The following is an 18,364-nucleotide window of genomic DNA, read 5'->3' as shown; positions in this document are numbered from 1 at the left end:
CTGTGTAGAAAGAAAAGTAAACACATTGCAGTAAACTTGTTGATTAATGAGCAGCACAAGGTGTACAGGTGTTTGATTAACCGATTCCCATTCGCTACTTTTTCACTTTGTAAAATTCCAAATTGCAAAAAACTAAGTAAACATGTAGATGGAACAAACCATAAAAAATGGTTTGGAAAAAGCTGTCATAATTGGTCAAGAAAGCAGTTAGAAGTTGGAAAGTGCACCACACCCACCCCCCTGTACAAGACTATATAAACCCAGCCAAATGCGTGCAGGAGACTCCAACACTCAAGGGTGGCGTGACTTTAAGAAGCGACTCTGCAGTTCCAACACCAGAGAACTCCAGTTCCAGAGAGACAGGCTGTAACAGTAGGCTTTGGTGTACAAGTGCTGTGGCGTTTCAGAATGCTGAAAAAGAGACAAGTGCTCCTGGCATTGTGCACAGTCTGTGCGCTGCTCTCCGCAGGTAAGAGAAAATTAGTCACTATGACACAGATTTTTTTTTTTTAACCCTTTCAAAGATGGGTTTAGAATGCTATGCTGGAATCCTGAGCCAGGTTGTTTGTTGTTGTTTTTAATTTTTAAAGAAAATGCACACACTTGTGTTTAAGGGTCATAAGTCATTCACATTTGATTAAATCACCATAAAACCAGGTATCATTTAAAAGCTTAGAACGTGAAGAATATTATTTTCAAACTGTTTACAGAATACAAAACATGGCAAAATGTAAAAAAGGTACAAAGCTGGCAGAAAAAAGTTTAAAAAAAGGTTCTTAAAAAGTTTCCCCACAACACGTTATCCTCCTACTATTAGAACTATTGATGTATTCACTTTGTCATGAAGACCAGAAACAGAATTAACTTTGACCTCTTGAGGTAAAATAAGTAAATAAACACAATAAATCAAACCGTAAATACATAAATAAAAAATAGATATTTAATAAAAAAAAACACACACATACAACATTGTAAATAAATACATAAAATAGTAATAGATCCTCCCTGCCTGGAGTGATTAAAATCACTCCCAGTCTCAAAAACAAACTCCATTGCAGCCTGCACGTCTATCTTGTCCGATCTCTTACTCCTCACAAAATGAGCTGTTTCTGCTTTCACTCCTAACTACGATCTCATCAAGGTTCAAAGTTCATCAAGCTTTCCCTTCAGTCCACATGACTTTTTTAAGCCTATCAGTACACACAGATCACATTTGAGTGTCATTTTAAATGATGCAATTGATAAATAAACCAGGCAGCTCTGTGAAACAGCGGCCTGGAATATTTGGGCTCGGCTCTGAGGTAAGTGTTCCGGGCTCGGCCTTGAAAGGGTTAAATGCATTTAAAAAAATGTGATCATTTAAAAACAATGTTAAGAAAAAACAAAGTTATATTTAGATAAAATGTGTTATTATTGTTGTTTTTAAGTGCACAAAACTTTTTTATGCTAGGTTGTTTCTTCATCTTGTTTTGAATAAATTCTACAGATTCCAATTGTTGATGCATTTGCTACAAACTATAGTAAGATGATAGAATAAAAAACAATTCAAAATATAAATAAGTTGATGCACAGTTATTAAATGATTAAAACATTAACATATAATGATATATAAAAGAAATAATGATATATAAAAGAAAAATAGGGGGTTCCCGAGTGGCGCATCTAGTAAAGGCGCTCCATGTGGAGTGCAGGATGCGCTCTATAATCTGGACATCGCGAGTTCGAGTCCAGGTTATTCCACAGCCAACCGTGGACAGGAGCCCCCAGGGGGCGGCGCACAATTGGACGAGCGTCGCCCAGGGGAAGGGAGGGTTAGGTCGGCCAGGGTGTCCTCGGCTCACCGCGCACCAGCGACCCCTGTAGTCTGGCCGGGCGCCTGCGGGCTTGCCTGTAAGCTGCCCGAGAGCTGCGTTGTCCTCCAACGCTGTAGCTCTTGGGTGGCTGCATGGTGAGTCCACAGCGTGAAAAAAAAAGTGTGTGTTCGTCTTCGCCCTCCCGAGTCAGCGCAGGGGTGGTAGCGGTGAGCTGAGCTAAAAAAATAATTGGCCATTCTAAATTGGGAGAAAATAATAAAAATAATTGGCAACGACTAAATTTATATAAAAAAAAGAAAAAGAAGTCTGATACAGATTCCACCCTCACATGTGTCCTTTGGTTTCCCAACCAAAAATTGTGCAATAACAACTTTAAAAATTTATTTTTACTGTTCTCTTTGGTGATGCTGGTGTTTTGGTTTGAACTAGTTTTTACCGTGGATATAGTCACTGCTTGGTGCGTTGTTACAGTAGGTTATGGTGTTTAAAATCTGTTGAAAGCAGTTCAAGTGCATTACACGCCCGATAAACCCTTTCGGGCTCGATTCTGATGAAACAAGTGCAATCGCAGACGTAGTGGTTAAAGTCAAACGTGTCTGCCCTGTAGGGCGTGGCTTCTCCAAAAGTACGATTCTGATCAAAATAAAAACTCAGAGCAGACGCGTTTAGTGGCGCAGTGACAACGCCCAGCCAGTCAATGCTGAGAAGGTTGGGGAATCTGGTATCCAATCAGGGCCAGGCAACATAAGAAGAACATAAGAAAGTTTGATTGTTTAGTTGTTGGTAGCTTATTGATCCCAGAATCTCATCAAGCAGCTTCTTGAAGGATCCCAGGGTGTCAGCTTCAACATGTATTAGCAAAATAAATAAAATAAAAAGTTTTAGTAATTAAAAATAAATCTAGTTGTTATCTGCAGTGTGTGTTAATCCTAATCATGCCGTTTGTTCAGTTACTTGTTCACAGTGTTGTAATGATCACTCTGCACAACTGAGAAGCAGTTGCACTGTCCTCCCTAAGGAGATACTACTGGCCCTATTCCTATAACTAAGTCAGCACGAGTGACAGAAGCAGGGATGTCAGAGGTGTCAATTTCATGAACAACTGGTTTATTTTGTGAACAATAATATCAACAAATTAAATATAAACAAAAACAAAATACAAATGATTAGAGAACAGATAAAGAAAGGAGAAAAACAAAGAAAGGTTGAAAGCAGTAATACAAATAATCATAAGAAGGAAAACAAATAATTGCAGGGAACAAGTGGTAGAGAGAAGTTGGTAAATGGAAAACAGAAGGCCAAAAGCAACACAAAAGGAGAGATGGGTGTAGTGTCCGGTGGGCCCCACACACACAAACACAGAATCAATGCAAAGGCAGACAGAGAAAGAAAGGTGAATGAAAAGATCACAGATGGTAACAATAGTAAATAAATCTCATCAAGCAGCTTCTTGAAGGATCCCAGGGTGTCAGCTTCAACAACATTACTGGGGAGATGGTTCCAGATTCCCACAATTCTGTGTAAAAAAGTGCCTCCTATTTTGTGTTCTGAATGCCCCTTTATCTAATCTCCACTTGTGACCCCTGGTCCTTGTTAATTTTTTCAGGTCGAAAAAGTCCCCTGGGTCGACATTGTCAATACCTTTTAGAATTTTGAATGTTGAATCAGATCACCGCATAGTAGTCTTTGTTCCAAGACTGAACAGATTCAATTCTTTTTGCCTGTCTGCATACGACATGCCTTTTAAACCAGGGATAATTCTGGTCGCTCTTCTTTGCACTCTTTCTAGAGCAGCAATATCCTTTTTGTAACAAGGTGACTAGAACTGAACACAATATTCTAGGTGAGGTCTTACTAATGCCTTGTAAAGTTTTAACATTACTTCCCTTGATTTAAATTCAACACTTATCACTATATATCCGAGCATCTTGTTGACCTTTTTTATAGTTTCCCCACACTGTCTAGATGAAGACATTTCTGAGTCAACATAAACTCCTAGGTCTTTTTAATAGATTCCTTCTTAAATTTCCTTATCTCCCATATGGTATTTATAATACACATTTTTATTGCCTGCATGCAGTACCTTACACTTTCCTCCATTAAATGTAATATGACATGTGTCTGCCCAGTTCTGAATGCTTTATAGATGCTGCTGCATCAGTGTTTGCCACTCCTCCTATTTCTGTGTCATCTGCAAATTTAACAAGTTTGCTTACTATACCAGAATCTAAATCATTAATGTAGATTAGGAATAGCTGAGGACCTAATACTGATCCCTGTGGTACACCACTGGTTACCTCGCTCCATTTTGAGGTTTCTCCTCTAATCAGTACTCTCTGCTTTCTACATGTTAACCACTCCCTAATTCATGTGCATGCATTTCCTTGAATCCCTACTGCGTTCAGTTTGAGAATTAATCTTTTATGCGGGATTTTGTCAAAAGCTTTCTGGAGATTTAAATAAACCATGTCATATGCTTTGCAATTATCCATTGTCGATGTTGCATCCTCAAAAAAATCAAGCAAGTTAGTTAGACATGATCTCCCTTTCCTAAAACCATGCTGACTGTCTCCCAGGATACTGTTACCATATAGGTAATTTTCCATTTTGGATCTTCTTATAGTTTCCATAAGTTTACATATAATAGAAGTCAAGCTTATTGGTCTGTAGTTACCTGGTTCGGGTTTGTTTCCCTTTTTGTGAATCGGTATTACAATTTGCAATTTTACAATTCTCCAGTCTGTTGGTACAACCCGTGTCAAGAGACTGTTGCATGATCTTGGTTAGCGATTTGTAAATAACTTCTTTCATTTCTTTGAGTACTATTGGGATGATCTCATCTGGGCCAGGGGATTTGTTTAAGAGCTCCTAGTCCCTTTAACACTTCTGCCTGTTATGCAAAAATTATTTAAAACTGGATAGGAACAGGTCGACATGTGGGGCATGTTGTCCGTGTCCTCCTTTGTAAAAACCTGTGAAAAGTAATCATTTAATATATTTGCTATTTTTTATTCTTCATCTATGATTTTGCCATTTGTGTCTTAGACATTTAACCTCCTCTTTGAATGTTCTCTTGCTGTTATAATATTGGAAAACCCTTTTTGGAATTGGTTTTAGCACCCTTAGCAATGTTCATTTCTAGCTCTCTCTCTTGGCCTTTCTAACTACCTTTTTGACTTGCGTTTGCAGTTCCAAGTACTCTTTCTTTGTTTTTGGTCCCTTTTAAATGCTCTGTAAAGTCCCTTTTTTCGCTGAATATTTTTTTTAATTGATCTATTAAACCATTTTGTTTTAGATTCAGATTTCTCTACTTTTGGGATGTAATTGTTTTGCGCCTTGTGACCGAGTGCTGTTGAGTGGCATGTGAGTGGTGACGTCACGGACCAGAAACAGGAACCAAAAGAAGGAATGGTGGTGGGTGATACTGAATGCTACGGCGTTCAGTGCTTTTATTAAATAATAAATAAACAAAAGGTTTAAACAAAACAAAACAAACACCAAACAAAAAGGCGCGATGGCCAAACAAATAAACAGAAACAAGTATCTAAAATATAGCAATTGTTTTCCACTCTCGTTTTTCGCTCTCCTTGCTCACTCTCCTGTACTCTCCTCTGTACACTCTCCCCCTTAGCGCAGACAGCTGGAGGCTTTTATATTCTGGCCGAGGGGTTAACTAGCTGTTAATTATCTTATTACCCCTCGGCCACAGTCTGCACGAGTTTAGTAAGGATGCGTGACTGTCAGCTAGTTAAATAATCAGTAGCTGATCAGCCACGCATCCTCATGAGGTTTTTAAAATATAAATACAAAACAATAACAAATATGCGGCCAAATGTGGCGGCCACGGTGGGATGTCCTCCTCCCACCCAAACAGCCGTAGCGTCCCGGTGGACTGCGTACAGGCCGGCTCCTCTGGCCAAGGAAATTTTGGGGGTGGTCTCCAGACCTCCCCCCCTTCTTCATGGCTGGCAGCTCCCCTCCGTGGGGCTCTGGCCACACGATGCGGAGCCACAGGCAGCCCCCGGCGATGCGGAGCCACAGGCAGCCCCGGGCGGTGCGAGGCAGGCATCCTTGGGTGGTGCGAGGCAGAGCAGGAGCAGTCCTTCCCATGACGGTGGAGGTGGAACCAGCAGGTATTCACCCTCTGCTGGTGGAGGTGGAGATGGAACCAGCAGGTATTCACCCTCTGCTGGTGGAGGTGGGAGGGGCAAGCAGTCCTCCCACGGCGGTGGAGACGAAACCAGCAGGTATTCACCCTCTGCTGGTGGAGCTGGGAGTGGCAAGCTGTTCTCCCACAGCGGTTGAGACGGAACCAGCAGGTATTCACCCTCTGCTGGTGGAGGTGGCGGAGGCAGAGGCAGCTCCTGCTGCTCTGCCCCTAGCGGTGGTGGTGACAGGCGGCTCCTGCTGCTCTGCTCCTGGTGGTGGTGGAGACAGAAGCAGCTCCTGCTGCTCCGCTCCTGGTGGTGGTGTAGACAGAAGCAGCTCCTGCTGCTCCGCTACTGGTGGTGGTGGAGACAGAGGCAGCTCCTGCTGCTCTGCTCCTGGTGGTGGTGGAGACAGAGGCAGCTCCTGCTGCTCTGCCCCTCGCGGTGGTGGAGACAGAGGCAACTCCTGCTGCTCTGCCCCTAGTGGTGGTGGAGAGAGAGGCAGCTCCTGCTGCTCTGCTCCTGGTGGTGGTGGAGACAGAAGCAGCTCCTGCTGCTCCGCTCCTGGTGGTGGTGTAGACAGAAGCAGCTCCTGCTGCTCCGCTACTGGTGGTGGTGGAGACAGAGGCAGCTCCTGCTGCTCTGCTCCTGGTGGTGGTGGAGACAGAGGCAGCTCCTGCTGCTCTGCTCCTAGCAGTGGCGGAGACAGAGGCAGTTCCCGCTGCTCTGCTCCTGCTGGTGGAAGCGGTGGAGGTGGGGACAGCGTGTAGTCTCCTCCTGTTGCAGGGAACCGGTGCTTCTCCTTCTCTTCCTGGAGAATGGGGCAGTTGACCACGAAGTGGCCCCACTCCCCACAGGCAGTGTACCAGTTCACGGCCTCAAGTGCACTGAGGTATGATCCCCAGCTGCCCTTCGGTCGTCGTCCCTACTCCTCCTCTCCAGGGCGGGGGCAGTTGACGACGGAGTGGACTTCCCAGTAATGTTGTTGAAGCTGACACCCTGGGATCCTTCAAGAAGCTGCTTGATGAGATTCTGGAATCAATAAGCTACTAACAACCAAACGAGCAAGATGGGCTGAATGGCCTCCTCTCGTTTGTAAACTTTATGTTCTTAAATTAATTGATTATGCATCCCAATACTCAAATTTGATTATCAAATGCTATTAAAGGTCAGCTAAACCCATGTAGTCATATTATTATACTATCCTGGACCTTGCACTTGGCACAGCTGTAAACCATTTACAAATAAGCTGCTACTGGTCCTGCCTTGATTATATTTATGACACTTACTGGAACTGTCACAGTTGGGCGACATTTAACACTGGACAAATAAAAGCTGTTTGTTTTGTGTTTCAGTTAATTCTCTGGACTGCCTGAAATGTGACGGGGGTACTTCGTGTTCTGCTACATCACAAACGTGCAGCAACTCCGAGACGTGTTTAACATTTTCATCGACAAGTGTTGGCTTTCAGCAGTATGGTAAGATTAAAGAATAAATAATTGTTTTACTGGTATGCATTTTATTTTATAGTGCTGCAAATCTTACAATCCATTATAATTTAATGGTTTGCAGTAAGTCACAGGGTCAAAAGTCGTTTCCTTTTTGCATGTGAGCACATGTAAAAAATCTTTATATATATATATATAAAGTTATTTCAAAATTCACTACAGTACTTAATACAGTATAATTTTTTACTTTGTTTTCTTTTTATTTACTGTGCATGTAAATAAATACACACATTTTATGAGAAAAAACATACAGCATATTAACACTTGTTTACAGGTTTTACGCAAAACGGCTTTGTTAAGAAATGCGGTCCCAAGCTTCAAACCTGCGGTCAGCTACTGAGTGCAAAGTTCACCAATCAACTCAGAGTGGAGTCCCGTGTTGAGTGCTGTGACACGAATCAGTGCAACACCGGCGTCTATAATGGTAAATGTACAAAACTTACTTTTTTTGTATCTTGTTTAAAGTTAGTAAGCAGTTACAGAATATACAGCTAATTAAATACAGGAGATGCCGCTTATTATCAACCCCTTGGTTCCCACCCAAAAGTTGTTAATAACCAAAGTTGTTAATAAGCGAAACGCCACAGTTTCAGGTGAATTTCAAGTTTATTTGTATGAACGTTATACACCATACTTTTAGAAAGCACATCACTGAATACGCGTTTTATGAGCACTGACATAGACGTTATGTTTCTGTTCATTATTACACAAAATACAAGAATAAACCATTGTAAACTATAAGTGTTAAAAAAGTAGCCTATAGTAATATCAGTAAGCTACTGTACTCTGCAAAAACGTACTGTAGCCAACTGCCAATGTCCTTAGAGAAAAGAAAACTGTTGAAACCTTACATTTAATAACCAAGCACAATTTTAAAAATAGCTGTCCAATTTTTACGATTCGCCACCTCCAGCTGTAAATCCCTCTCAATTTTCTGAGCAGCTTCATTGCCGTTTTCAAAGCCACGATTCTGGCATATCATGTGAAAAGTGTCCACTGCCTGCAACTGTTCTTTCAGTGAACTTATCGGTTAGACAGGTCTAACACGTTTGGAAGCCACATTACACACAAGACAATCAGATATAAATGTACAGAGCATCTATTAAATCTATTAAATTTTACCTGCAATTGTAATAATACACGGATGAGTTCAGTACGTTGTGACGTATACAGGGAGGCTGAAATGCATGCCCGTTGTGCATTCCCGCTCATTCTGTAACCATGGAAACTTTGCAAAAAGTTGTCATAAAGCGGCATGCCGTTGTCAATATCCGAAATCCATTTGCATTAAAGTCTATGGGATGGAATTGGTTCCAACAAAAACTTTGATAATAACTAAAAGTTTATATCAGGATTGCTAGCAAGCAGGATCTGCTGTAATTCCACAAATCAGATCTATTGTGTATTAATACCGTCACACACATAAGGGCACACATTTTAAACGTGGGAAAGCCGTAGGGACTGCTTCTCATCGCTCTGCAGTGACCCCTGCTGGCCAGGCGGGGCAGATGCCTGTGGGTTTGGGCTCGGTCCTCCAGAGGCTGGCAGCCCTGCTCACATCCCTTCTCGAGTTCCTGGGTGGAAAACACCTTTGGTGTAAAAGAGGAAGCTGGCTTGGTCATGAGATAAGAGGATTCCTACTGATCCGCAGTTGTGTGTGGAATCACCACAATGAGGAGAAAAATATCTTTGGACACATTAAATTGGGGAGAAACACAATTCTTGCAAAAACAAAAAAAACAAACAATATATTGTAGGATTCAATGTTTCCAAAAAATCACACAATATATCTTAGGATTTGATGCACAAAAAAGGAAGGATTAGCACTCCTTTAAGAGAAAAGGATAAGGAAAGTGATTTTAAATCTGGCCTCTTTCATTCCTGAAATGTCCTGTGTTGTTTTTCTAGTTGCTCTCACTGGGGATTCCTCGAATGGGAAGCAGTGTCCTTCATGTGTCGGTACTGGTAGCTGCGGGACAGACTTGGTTAACTGTCTTGGAACACAAGATCAATGCATCACATTGACTGGGGCTGCACCAGGTAATCCATCTTTCCATTCTGTATTACAGTACCTCATTAAAATGAGCCCAACTTCTTATTGTTATGACTTAAAACACTGGTTTTCCTTTATTTCCCCTGAAGCATTTTTGACTGGAGTTCACTAGCTGCTCGTCAAACGCAATCAAAAATAAATGTCACCCTGTGGCAAAGTGGTGAGTGAATACAAGTGTGTGCAGTGCAGAGCGGATACAAAACAGACAATGATTTCCAGGTGCAAGGGTGATTATTGATTTATTAAACAATGTCCAGAGCCTTATGGCGAACACCTGTAAATAATAATGATAGAGTGAAACAGCGGCATGTATCACTCGGTATTTGTAATTCCCCGGGTTTGACCCGTAACCAAAAGTCCAGTTTTACACACCAACACTAAACATAAAACACAAACACATTTCCTAGTGATAGTGAATAAGTGCAAGTGGTATATTACAGTTCTCCGTGAAATGCAGGGGTGAAAGTGATGTCTGGGTTTATGCTGGCTTTCGCTACAGCTCCGGATCGTGCTACTGGTAGTCTTTTAAAAAACAGGCAATAGTTAACAAACACAAGACAAAACTCACGGTTCACGATACTGCAGCACAGACTCCTTGTAGGTTTGAAACATTAACCATTTACCAAGGAACAGATCACTTACACTACGACCCCTATTTATACCCTCGCTCATGACCCCTAGGTTAACGAGTGCATCCAATCCTCCAATCCTCGGATGGCACGCTGTTTCCCGTCTGAGTCATTGAGTTTGGATACCGTAGCTCCGCCCCCTTCCTAAATGACCAACTTCCACCTACCCTAAGGAATAAATTGTCATGCCATTTAGTTAAGGGTAGTCTGTTCCTTTTATACAGTGCCCTCACAGGTCGGGAGGGAGATCTAACACCAAGAATCATTCGATCTCCGTCACACACCCTTATGAATGTTCACCACAGTAAACCGGATCAGTACTTTAGCAGTTTTTCCCATGCTTTTCCCGATAGGCTACATATTTACACCAAATCGCTACAATTTTGATGTTTTTACCTCTGTGCTTTCCAGTGCTTGCCTGTTCTTTGTCGTGCTTTCACAAATGCTGTACTTTACCATGAAAAACCTTCTGTCTTATAGACAGAAAGAGGTAAGACAGAAACTTGCTTCTATAAAGATGCTTTGGCTGAACTACAAAACTCATTTAATCTTCATTCAAGATGCATTTGCTGAAATACAATGATGTGTTTTTGTTGTGTGTCATTACAAACAACACTGTGCTTTCCTGTATAACTGATTAAATCGACCCACAAGTGGATAAAGACTTGTGTCTTCACCATTAGCTCACAACAACCCCGGCCTGCTTTATAATGTGTTTATTTTAGCAGACACCTTTATCCAAGGCGACTTACAGAGACTAGGGTGTGTGAACTATGCATCAGCTGCAGAGTCACTTACAACTACGTCTCACCCGAAAGATGGAGCACAAGAAGGTTAAGTGACTTGCTCAGGGTCACACAATGAGTTGGTGGCTGATTTGAACTGGGGACCTCCTGGTTATTAGCCCTTCTCTTTAACCACTGGACCACACAGCCTCCGCTTTAGGTTCTAGGATTCATAGTAATGTTGAGATTCTTTGGATGTTTTTGTACAATAAACATCACTGGTGAATTTGTGGGTGCTGCCGTGTGAATCACTTCATGCTTGTGGCTTGCCATTGCTCATTGGAATTGATAAAAGTTTTTTGTCGGTCAATAATGCAGTGCTTTTGTATTCTTTCAGGTATTCCTACAGTAACACTGAAGGGATGTGCCACCAAAGCTGCGTGTGATAAAGACTCTTTGGTGACGGCCTGGCCATTTTTGAGTAATTTACAAGTAGCTTGTAATGCAGCTTCTGCAAATGGATTTATTCCCCTAGGAATAAACATGTTCATGATAGCTGGAGCTGCTTCCCTAGCTCTGGGGTTTGTGTTTAACTAAACATCCAGCACAGTCCAGTGTTGACATACCTGGAAAAGGGAACGCTTTCATAAATGAATCAGAGGCAACTTATTATTAAGCACTTCTAAGCATAACTGATATCTAACAGGGTAAATTGAATACTGCTTCCTATATTAAGCATTCATCTTGGAGTTTTCTCAGGCTGTTTTCATGGGTATGCAATGTAATATTGTACCAGTTTATAGTTGATCTGATTATCTTTATCTGTGCACTGATCATAGGTGGGACTTTTTTCTGTGGAGCAGTGGGATTCAAATCAGTTCTGTGGATATTAATTACGGCTATTTGCTACATCATATGTACAATGTCATATATAACTATGCATTTATTAACTTACAAATCTTTTTGCAAATAAAACAAACTTGTGTAATTGCACCTTTATGTTTTATTATTTATTTTCTTTTAATTTGTGAACTGCAGTTTTGGCTCTGATACTGTCCTGTCACAACGCTACAAAAAGTTCAAATAACAGAGAAACAAAAGCAAACTAATGTAGCTTCAAATACTCTTCCAAACCACAAGATGGCACCAATGAGTCAATTACCAGGTCAGGTAAAACTTTATTTATTTATTTTTTATATGTACACTTGTAATTTATACGTATGCCACTTTCTATGACATTGAGTATAAAACTTGACTAGGTCCCAAATAAGAGGAATGGTAATTCTTAAACACCAAGCTTAATAATCACTCAATAATTTACAAATGTATGGCAAATTTATTTTTACAGTTTGTATTCCTCACAAGAAAAAAATAACAGAAATGATTCAGCAATTTACATCGGATTCAACCTTATGAGCATAAGGTTGAATCCGTAAGTTGCTCCGACTACCCCATAAACGGATTGAGAAACGCAGGCGTTTTTGGAAGCGCATCCCTTCATCACTGATTTCGTTCCTCCTGCTTCAGCTGAAAGAAAGAAAGATCAAAGTTTTTCTTTTTGCCATTTCACTTACAATGGAAGAGATATGCAAAGAGCTGAATATGTAAAGTGGTCTCTAGTTCAATAATGGCACAGAATTTAAATTTCTCACCCACCCACCACCCCAGTTTGGCCAATAATTTGCTGTGATTGATTTTGTGTTACTTATGACCAATCAGAAAGGGCTTGGCTAGTTCCTGATAAAACTATAGTATAGAAACTACAGTTTAACTCACCTGCAACCTTCAGACAACGGTCCTCCAACGCCAAGACACTTTATTTTATTTGTGTCTGTGCAGTCCTGTCCCACACAATTATAACACTGCAGACCAGATGGGGTAGTGTCCACATACGCTGGAATGGAAAACGGAAAGATAAGATGCTGTACAAGTGCTGTAATAGGAAATATGATTCGGTAACACAAATCAGTGGTGCAACATTTTGCAATCACAGTTGTCCTTCTGATTCCAAAGTTGAGGGATACCGGCCCACTGCAGGATTCAGTGTTTGTGCATTACTTCATATTGATTGTTGTTGTAGCAAAACCCGCTGAAAAACAAGGGGCAGTGTTTCATCTGCCCAGCTTCGTAACACCCAGGACAGGTGCTGAGGGAATTAGCGCTTTGGTGGAAGAATCTGAGAAACAAAGACTAGAGAGAAGCGAATCTGGGCAGGTGAAAACAAAAAGACATCCCTCCAGATACTGTAAAACAGGATTTTTTTGCGGCAACTTAATTTCGCTTATGGGCTTAAAGGTACATTTTTGTGGCAAGGGCACAGATGTCTGCGCTTCCTTTTCTTTTAAATGTGCAGCACCACAGGGGCTCCCGAGTGGTGCATCCGGCTAAGACAGCAGCACGGGGGCTCCCGAGTGGTGTATCAGACTAAGACAGCACCACGGGGGCTCCCGAGTGGTGCATCCGGGTAAGACAGCACCACGGGGGCTCCCGAGTGGTGCATCCGGGTAAGACGGCAGCACGGGGGCTCCCGAGTGGTGCATCCGGGTAAGACAGCAGCACGGGGGCTTCCGAGTGGTGCATCCAGCTAAGACAGCACCACGGGTGCTCGAGTGGTGCATCCAGCTAAGACAGCAGCACGGGGGCTTCCGAGTGGTGCATCCAGCTAAGACAGCACCACGGGGGCTCCCGAGTGGTGTATCAGACTAAGACAGCACCACGGGGGCTCCCGAGTGGTGCATCCGGCTAAGACAGCACCACGGGGGCTCGAGTGGTGCATCCAGCTAAGACAGCAGCACGGGGGCTCCCGAGTCGTGCATCCGGGTAAGACAGCACCACGGGGGCTCCCGAGTGGTGCATCCGGTTAAGACAGCAGCACGGGGGCTCGAGTGGTGCATCCGGCTAAGACAGCACCACGGGGGCTCCCGAGTGATGCATCCAGCTAAGACAGCACCACGGGGGCTCCCGAGTGGTGCATCCGGCTAAGGCAGCACCACGGGGGCTCCCGAGTGGTGTAACAGACTAAGACAGCACCACGGGGGCTCCCGAGTGGTGCATCCGGGTAAGACAGCAGCACGGGGGCTTCCGAGTGGTGCATCCAGCTAAGACAGCACCACGGGTGCTCGAGTGGTGCATCCAGCTAAGACAGCAGCACGGGGGCTTCCGAGTGGTGCATCCAGCTAAGACAGCACCACGGGGGCTCCCGAGTGGTGTATCAGACTAAGACAGCACCACGGGGGCTCCCGAGTGGTGCATCCGGCTAAGACAGCACCACGGGGGCTCGAGTGGTGCATCCAGCTAAGACAGCAGCACGGGGGCTCCCGAGTCGTGCATCCGGGTAAGACAGCACCACGGGGGCTCCTGAGTGGTGCATCCAGCTAAGACAGCAGCACGGGGGCTCCCGAGTCGTGCATCCGGGTAAGATAGCACCACGGGGGCTCCTGAGTGGTGCATCCAGCTAAGACAGCAGCACGGGGGCTCCCGAGTGGTGCATCCGGTTAAGACAGCAGCACGGGGGCTCGAGTGGTGCATCCGGCTAAGACAGCACCACGGGGGCTCCCGAGTGATGCATCCAGCTAAGACAGCACCACGGGGGCTCCCGAGTGGTGCATCCGGCTAAGGCAGCACCACGGGGGCTCCCGAGTGGTGTAACAGACTAAGACAGCACCACGGGGGCTCCCGAGTGGTGCATCCGGTTAAGACAGCAGCACGGGGGCTCGAGTGGTGCATCCGGCTAAGACAGCACCACGGGGGCTCCCGAGTGATGCATCCAGCTAAGACAGCACCACGGGGGCTCCCGAGTGGTGCATCCGGCTAAGGCAGCACCACGGGGGCTCGAGTGGTGCATCCGGCTAAGACAGCAGCACGGGGGCTCCCGAGTGGTGTATCAGACTAAGACAGCACCACGGGGGCTCCCGAGTGGTGCATCCGGCTAATACAGCACCACGGGGGCTCCCGAGTGGTGCATCCGGCTAAGACGCTTCACCAGAAGTGCAGGGTGTGCCCTATAGCCTGGAGATCACTGGTTCCAATCCAGGCTGTGCCATCGCCTGGAGGCTGTGTGGTCCAGTTGTTAAAGAAAAGGGCTTGTAACCAGGAGGTCCCTGGTTCAAATCCCACCTCAGCCACTGACTCATTGTGTGACCCTGAGCAAGTCACTTAACCTCCTCGTGCTCCGTCTTTCGGGTGAGACGGGTGAGTAATTGTAAGTGACTCTGCAGCTGATGCATAGTTCACACACCCTAGTCTCTGTAAGTCACCTTGGATAAAGGCGTCTGCTAAATAAACAAATAATAATAATAATCGCCGACTATGGCCGGGAGTTCCCAGGAGGCGGTGCATAATTGGCTGAGCGCCGCCCGGGTGGGGAGGGCTTAAGTCGGCAGGGTAATCCTTGTCTCACCGCGCACCAGCAACTCCTGTGGCGGCCGGGCGACTGCGGGTTGGCAGAGTTGTCAGTGGAACTGCACTTCCTCCGACGCGACAGGTCGCTGTCAGCTTGCAGTGTGGAAAGAGGAGGTCGGCTTGACAGCATGCGTTTCGGAGGACACTTGTGTTTGTCTTCGTCTCTCCCGAGTCAATACAGGAGTTGCAGCGCAAGGTCTTAAAGACAATTCCAAATTGGGAGAAAATGGGGGTAAAAAATAATTGCCGATTCCAAATTTATTAAAAAAAAAATGTACAGCACCATGTGTATTTTATGAATAACATTCCAGGGCACATTCATTTTGCAGATTTTTTTAATAAATACAAAATTAGCAAAAGTGTCTTGCTCGTAAAATTCTTGTTTTACAGTACTTCGGTACTTTGTCTTTTAATTCTCATGGAATTAACAGTGATCAGGTTGTGAACAGGTCTGTTTTGCTGTTATTAAATGTGTATATATATATATTAATTGATCTACACAACACACACAGTCCTGTACTGCTCTGTAATCAGCAGGGTTACATTAAGGATGTCAGGCCTACAGATGTCAGGACTGCCCAGTCCCTGACCACATTCCGGCGCCTCCTTAAGACTCACCTCTTCAAACAGCACCTGTAGAACTCCTCTGTTGTATCCTGGGACACTATCACCCTTCATTTAAATATGCTTTATTTTGCTCTTATCTGCCCCCTATTTTACTACATTTAATCCTATGCTTCAGAATACTGTAATCTGCCAAGTGTTTAACCTGTAGTATTTTGTACTTAATCATATCCTGATGTAACTATCACTATTTAATCATATCCTGATGTAACTTTCACTATTATCTGCTGTATTATTGAATTGTGGTTTGTCACACTTGAAAAAATTATTGTATTTCTTGCTCTTATTGTATGACTTGTATTGTAACACTTGAATGTATTTGTATTTGCTTGCGATTGTAAGTCGCCCTGGATAAGGGCGTCTGCTAAGAAATAAATAATAATAATAATAATAAGGCTTCAATTAAAAAGTCATTGAGAGCAGCTCAGTTGTTACAAAACCCAGCAGAGACACAGACAGGGGGGTCCCTAGGATCAGAGTTGAGAAGCACTGTTTTAGACAGCTCTCCTTCCTTCTTATCTTACCTCTGCTAGTTGTGACTGCTGTGACTGCACACGGGGCTGTGAGGCCGGGCAGGTCATGGTGGTGTCTGTCTGCACACGGGGCTGTGAGGCCAGGTCATGGTGGTGTCTGTCTGCACGCGGGGCTGTGAGGCCGGGCAGGTCATGGTGGTGTCTGTCTGCACACGGGTCTGTGAGGCCGGGTAGGTCATGGTGGTGTCTGTCTGCACACGGGGCTGTGAGGCCGGGCAGGTCATGGTGGTGTCTGTCTGCACACGGGGCTGTGAGGCCGGGCAGGTCATGGTGGTGTCTGTCTGCACACGGGGCTGTGAGGCCGGACAGGTCATGGTGGTGTCTGTGGAGGTTCCACTGTGTCGGCATGAGTTGCAGTTCAGAGCGGAAGCTAGAGGATTAGATTAGAAATAATAATACAGCGGCCTGAGAAACGAGATCTCAGAGCAGAACTGCAGGCAGTCAAGGGGTGCGTGGTCAGAAGTGTTGAGCAATGCATTTAATCCTGTACTTCAGAGTACTGTAATCTGCCAAGTGTTTAATCTGTAGTATTTTGTATTTAATCATAGCTTGATGTAACTATCACTGTCACTGTTATCTGCTGTATTATTGAATTGTATTTTGTCACACTTGTACTTGCTTGAACCAAAGTCATTGTATTTATCTTGCTCTTATTGTATTACTTGTACTGTAACACTTGAAATGTATTTGCTTACAATTGTAAGTCGCCCTGGATAAGGGCGTCTGCTAAGAAATAAATAATAATAATAATAATAATAATAATAATAATAATAATAATAATAATAATAATAATAATAATTGTGCATTGTGAAATAGTAAATCACTGCAGAGAGAGGTTGCAGCCAACTTAAGGAAAACTGCCTCCACAGGGTGCCTGAAGAAGGGATATCAAATGTGTAGAAGCTATTTAAAATACCACGAACAAGAATTTATCTTTTTTTCTATATTAACTAAAGTCACTCATTTCCTCTCAAAGTGCTATTATTGTTTAAGAAATACACAGCGTGAGAGAAAAATGAGACTCATGAAAGTGATATATACAAAAAGGAAAATGTAATAAAAAATATGAATAATTGATGCTAAGAAATAATTTTATATATAGTGTGTGCTGAACTATCTCATTTTTTGTTGGTATTAACAGTTGTCCTTTCGCTGCTGATCAATCTATACATTACTTGGCGCAGCAGCAGGTTCAGAGAGAATGTTTTAATTTTTTATATAAAAAGTTTTCAACGGTAGCGTCCTAGTGCCAATGAAAAAAAAAATCTCCTAATTAGGACTTTTTAAAAATCTAGTCAGATCTAATTTTCAAAAAAACAGTTAAAACCAAACCATATCATATCACAAAAAATAATGATTAAAACATGTTTTAATTCTGCATCAAAGTGACTTTAATCTCCTGTTACGTACCTGCGGAGAGCAGCGCACAGACTGTGCACAATGCCAGGAGCACTTGTCTCATTTTCAGCATTCTGAAACTCCACAGCACCAAAGCCTACTGTTACAGCCTGTCTGGATTTTTACCATTTGATTTACACAACATACTTAACACTTTGAAGGTGCAAAATATTTTTTATTGTGAAACAAAAGTTAATTAAACAAAAAAAAAAGACATGGACGGTTTCTCCCATCTCAGCTGTGGATCTCTCCAGCTCCTTCAGAGTTACCATTGGCCTCTTGGTTGCTTCTCTGACTAATGCCCTCCTTACCTGGTCACTGAGTTTTGGTGGACGGCCTTCTCTAGGCAGAGTCACGGTTGTGCCAACCCTGATTGGTGCTTCTCCAGAACTTTATCCCAGACTTGTTTTGATAACTCCTTGGTCTTCATGATGCTGTTTGTTTAGATATGCTCTCTAACAAACTCTGGGGCCTTTCAGAAACAGGTGTATTTAATCTGAGATCATGTGACACTTTAATTGCACACAGGTG

The 18,364-nt window shown here is 43.5% G+C and overlaps 2 protein-coding genes across 2 annotated transcripts; one reads left to right on the top strand and one right to left on the bottom strand.

Annotated features, from left to right (window-relative positions):
* Positions 1-283: 283 nt before the first annotated feature.
* Positions 284-11,870, top strand: LOC117964038 (phospholipase A2 inhibitor NAI-like). The gene is made up of 5 exons (XM_034906257.2): positions 284-469; positions 7,318-7,440; positions 7,745-7,894; positions 9,379-9,510; positions 11,275-11,870. Exons 1-5 carry the CDS (start codon positions 409-411, stop codon positions 11,472-11,474), a joined length of 666 nt encoding a protein of 221 aa, XP_034762148.1. The 5' UTR covers positions 284-408; the 3' UTR covers positions 11,475-11,870.
* A 4,188-nt stretch (positions 11,871-16,058) lies between these two features.
* On the bottom strand, positions 16,059-17,918 carry LOC131699579 (PGC-1 and ERR-induced regulator in muscle protein 1-like). Its single transcript, XM_058996634.1, has 2 exons — positions 17,846-17,918; positions 16,059-16,805 (listed from the first exon to the last, which is right to left on the bottom strand). The coding sequence occupies exons 1-2, from the start codon at positions 17,904-17,906 to the stop codon at positions 16,480-16,482; spliced, it is 387 nt and encodes a 128-aa protein (XP_058852617.1). The 5' UTR covers positions 17,907-17,918; the 3' UTR covers positions 16,059-16,479.
* Positions 17,919-18,364: the final 446 nt, after the last annotated feature.

Source organism: Acipenser ruthenus, chromosome 23 (genome assembly GCF_902713425.1).
Source record: "Acipenser ruthenus chromosome 23, fAciRut3.2 maternal haplotype, whole genome shotgun sequence".
Lineage (NCBI taxonomy): Eukaryota > Metazoa > Chordata > Actinopteri > Acipenseriformes > Acipenseridae > Acipenser > Acipenser ruthenus.
Note: the sequence above shows the minus strand (reverse complement) of the source record. Positions and strands in the feature narration are given on the sequence as shown.

Bases quoted from the DNA above. Each gene is read 5' to 3' on its own strand.
- LOC117964038 (XM_034906257.2), top strand. From the start codon at position 409: ATGCTGAAAAAGAGACAAGTGCTCCTGGCATTGTGCACAGTCTGTGCG. The intron at 7,441-7,744 runs GTAAGATTAAAG...ACTTGTTTACAG, and splicing joins TGTTGGCTTTCAGCAGTATG to GTTTTACGCAAAACGGCTTT. The intron at 7,895-9,378 runs GTAAATGTACAA...TTGTTTTTCTAG, and splicing joins CAACACCGGCGTCTATAATG to TTGCTCTCACTGGGGATTCC.
- LOC131699579 (XM_058996634.1), bottom strand. From the start codon at position 17,906: ATGCTGAAAATGAGACAAGTGCTCCTGGCATTGTGCACAGTCTGTGCG. The intron at 16,806-17,845 runs GTACGTAACAGG...CTAATCCTCTAG, and splicing joins CTGTGCGCTGCTCTCCGCAG to CTTCCGCTCTGAACTGCAAC.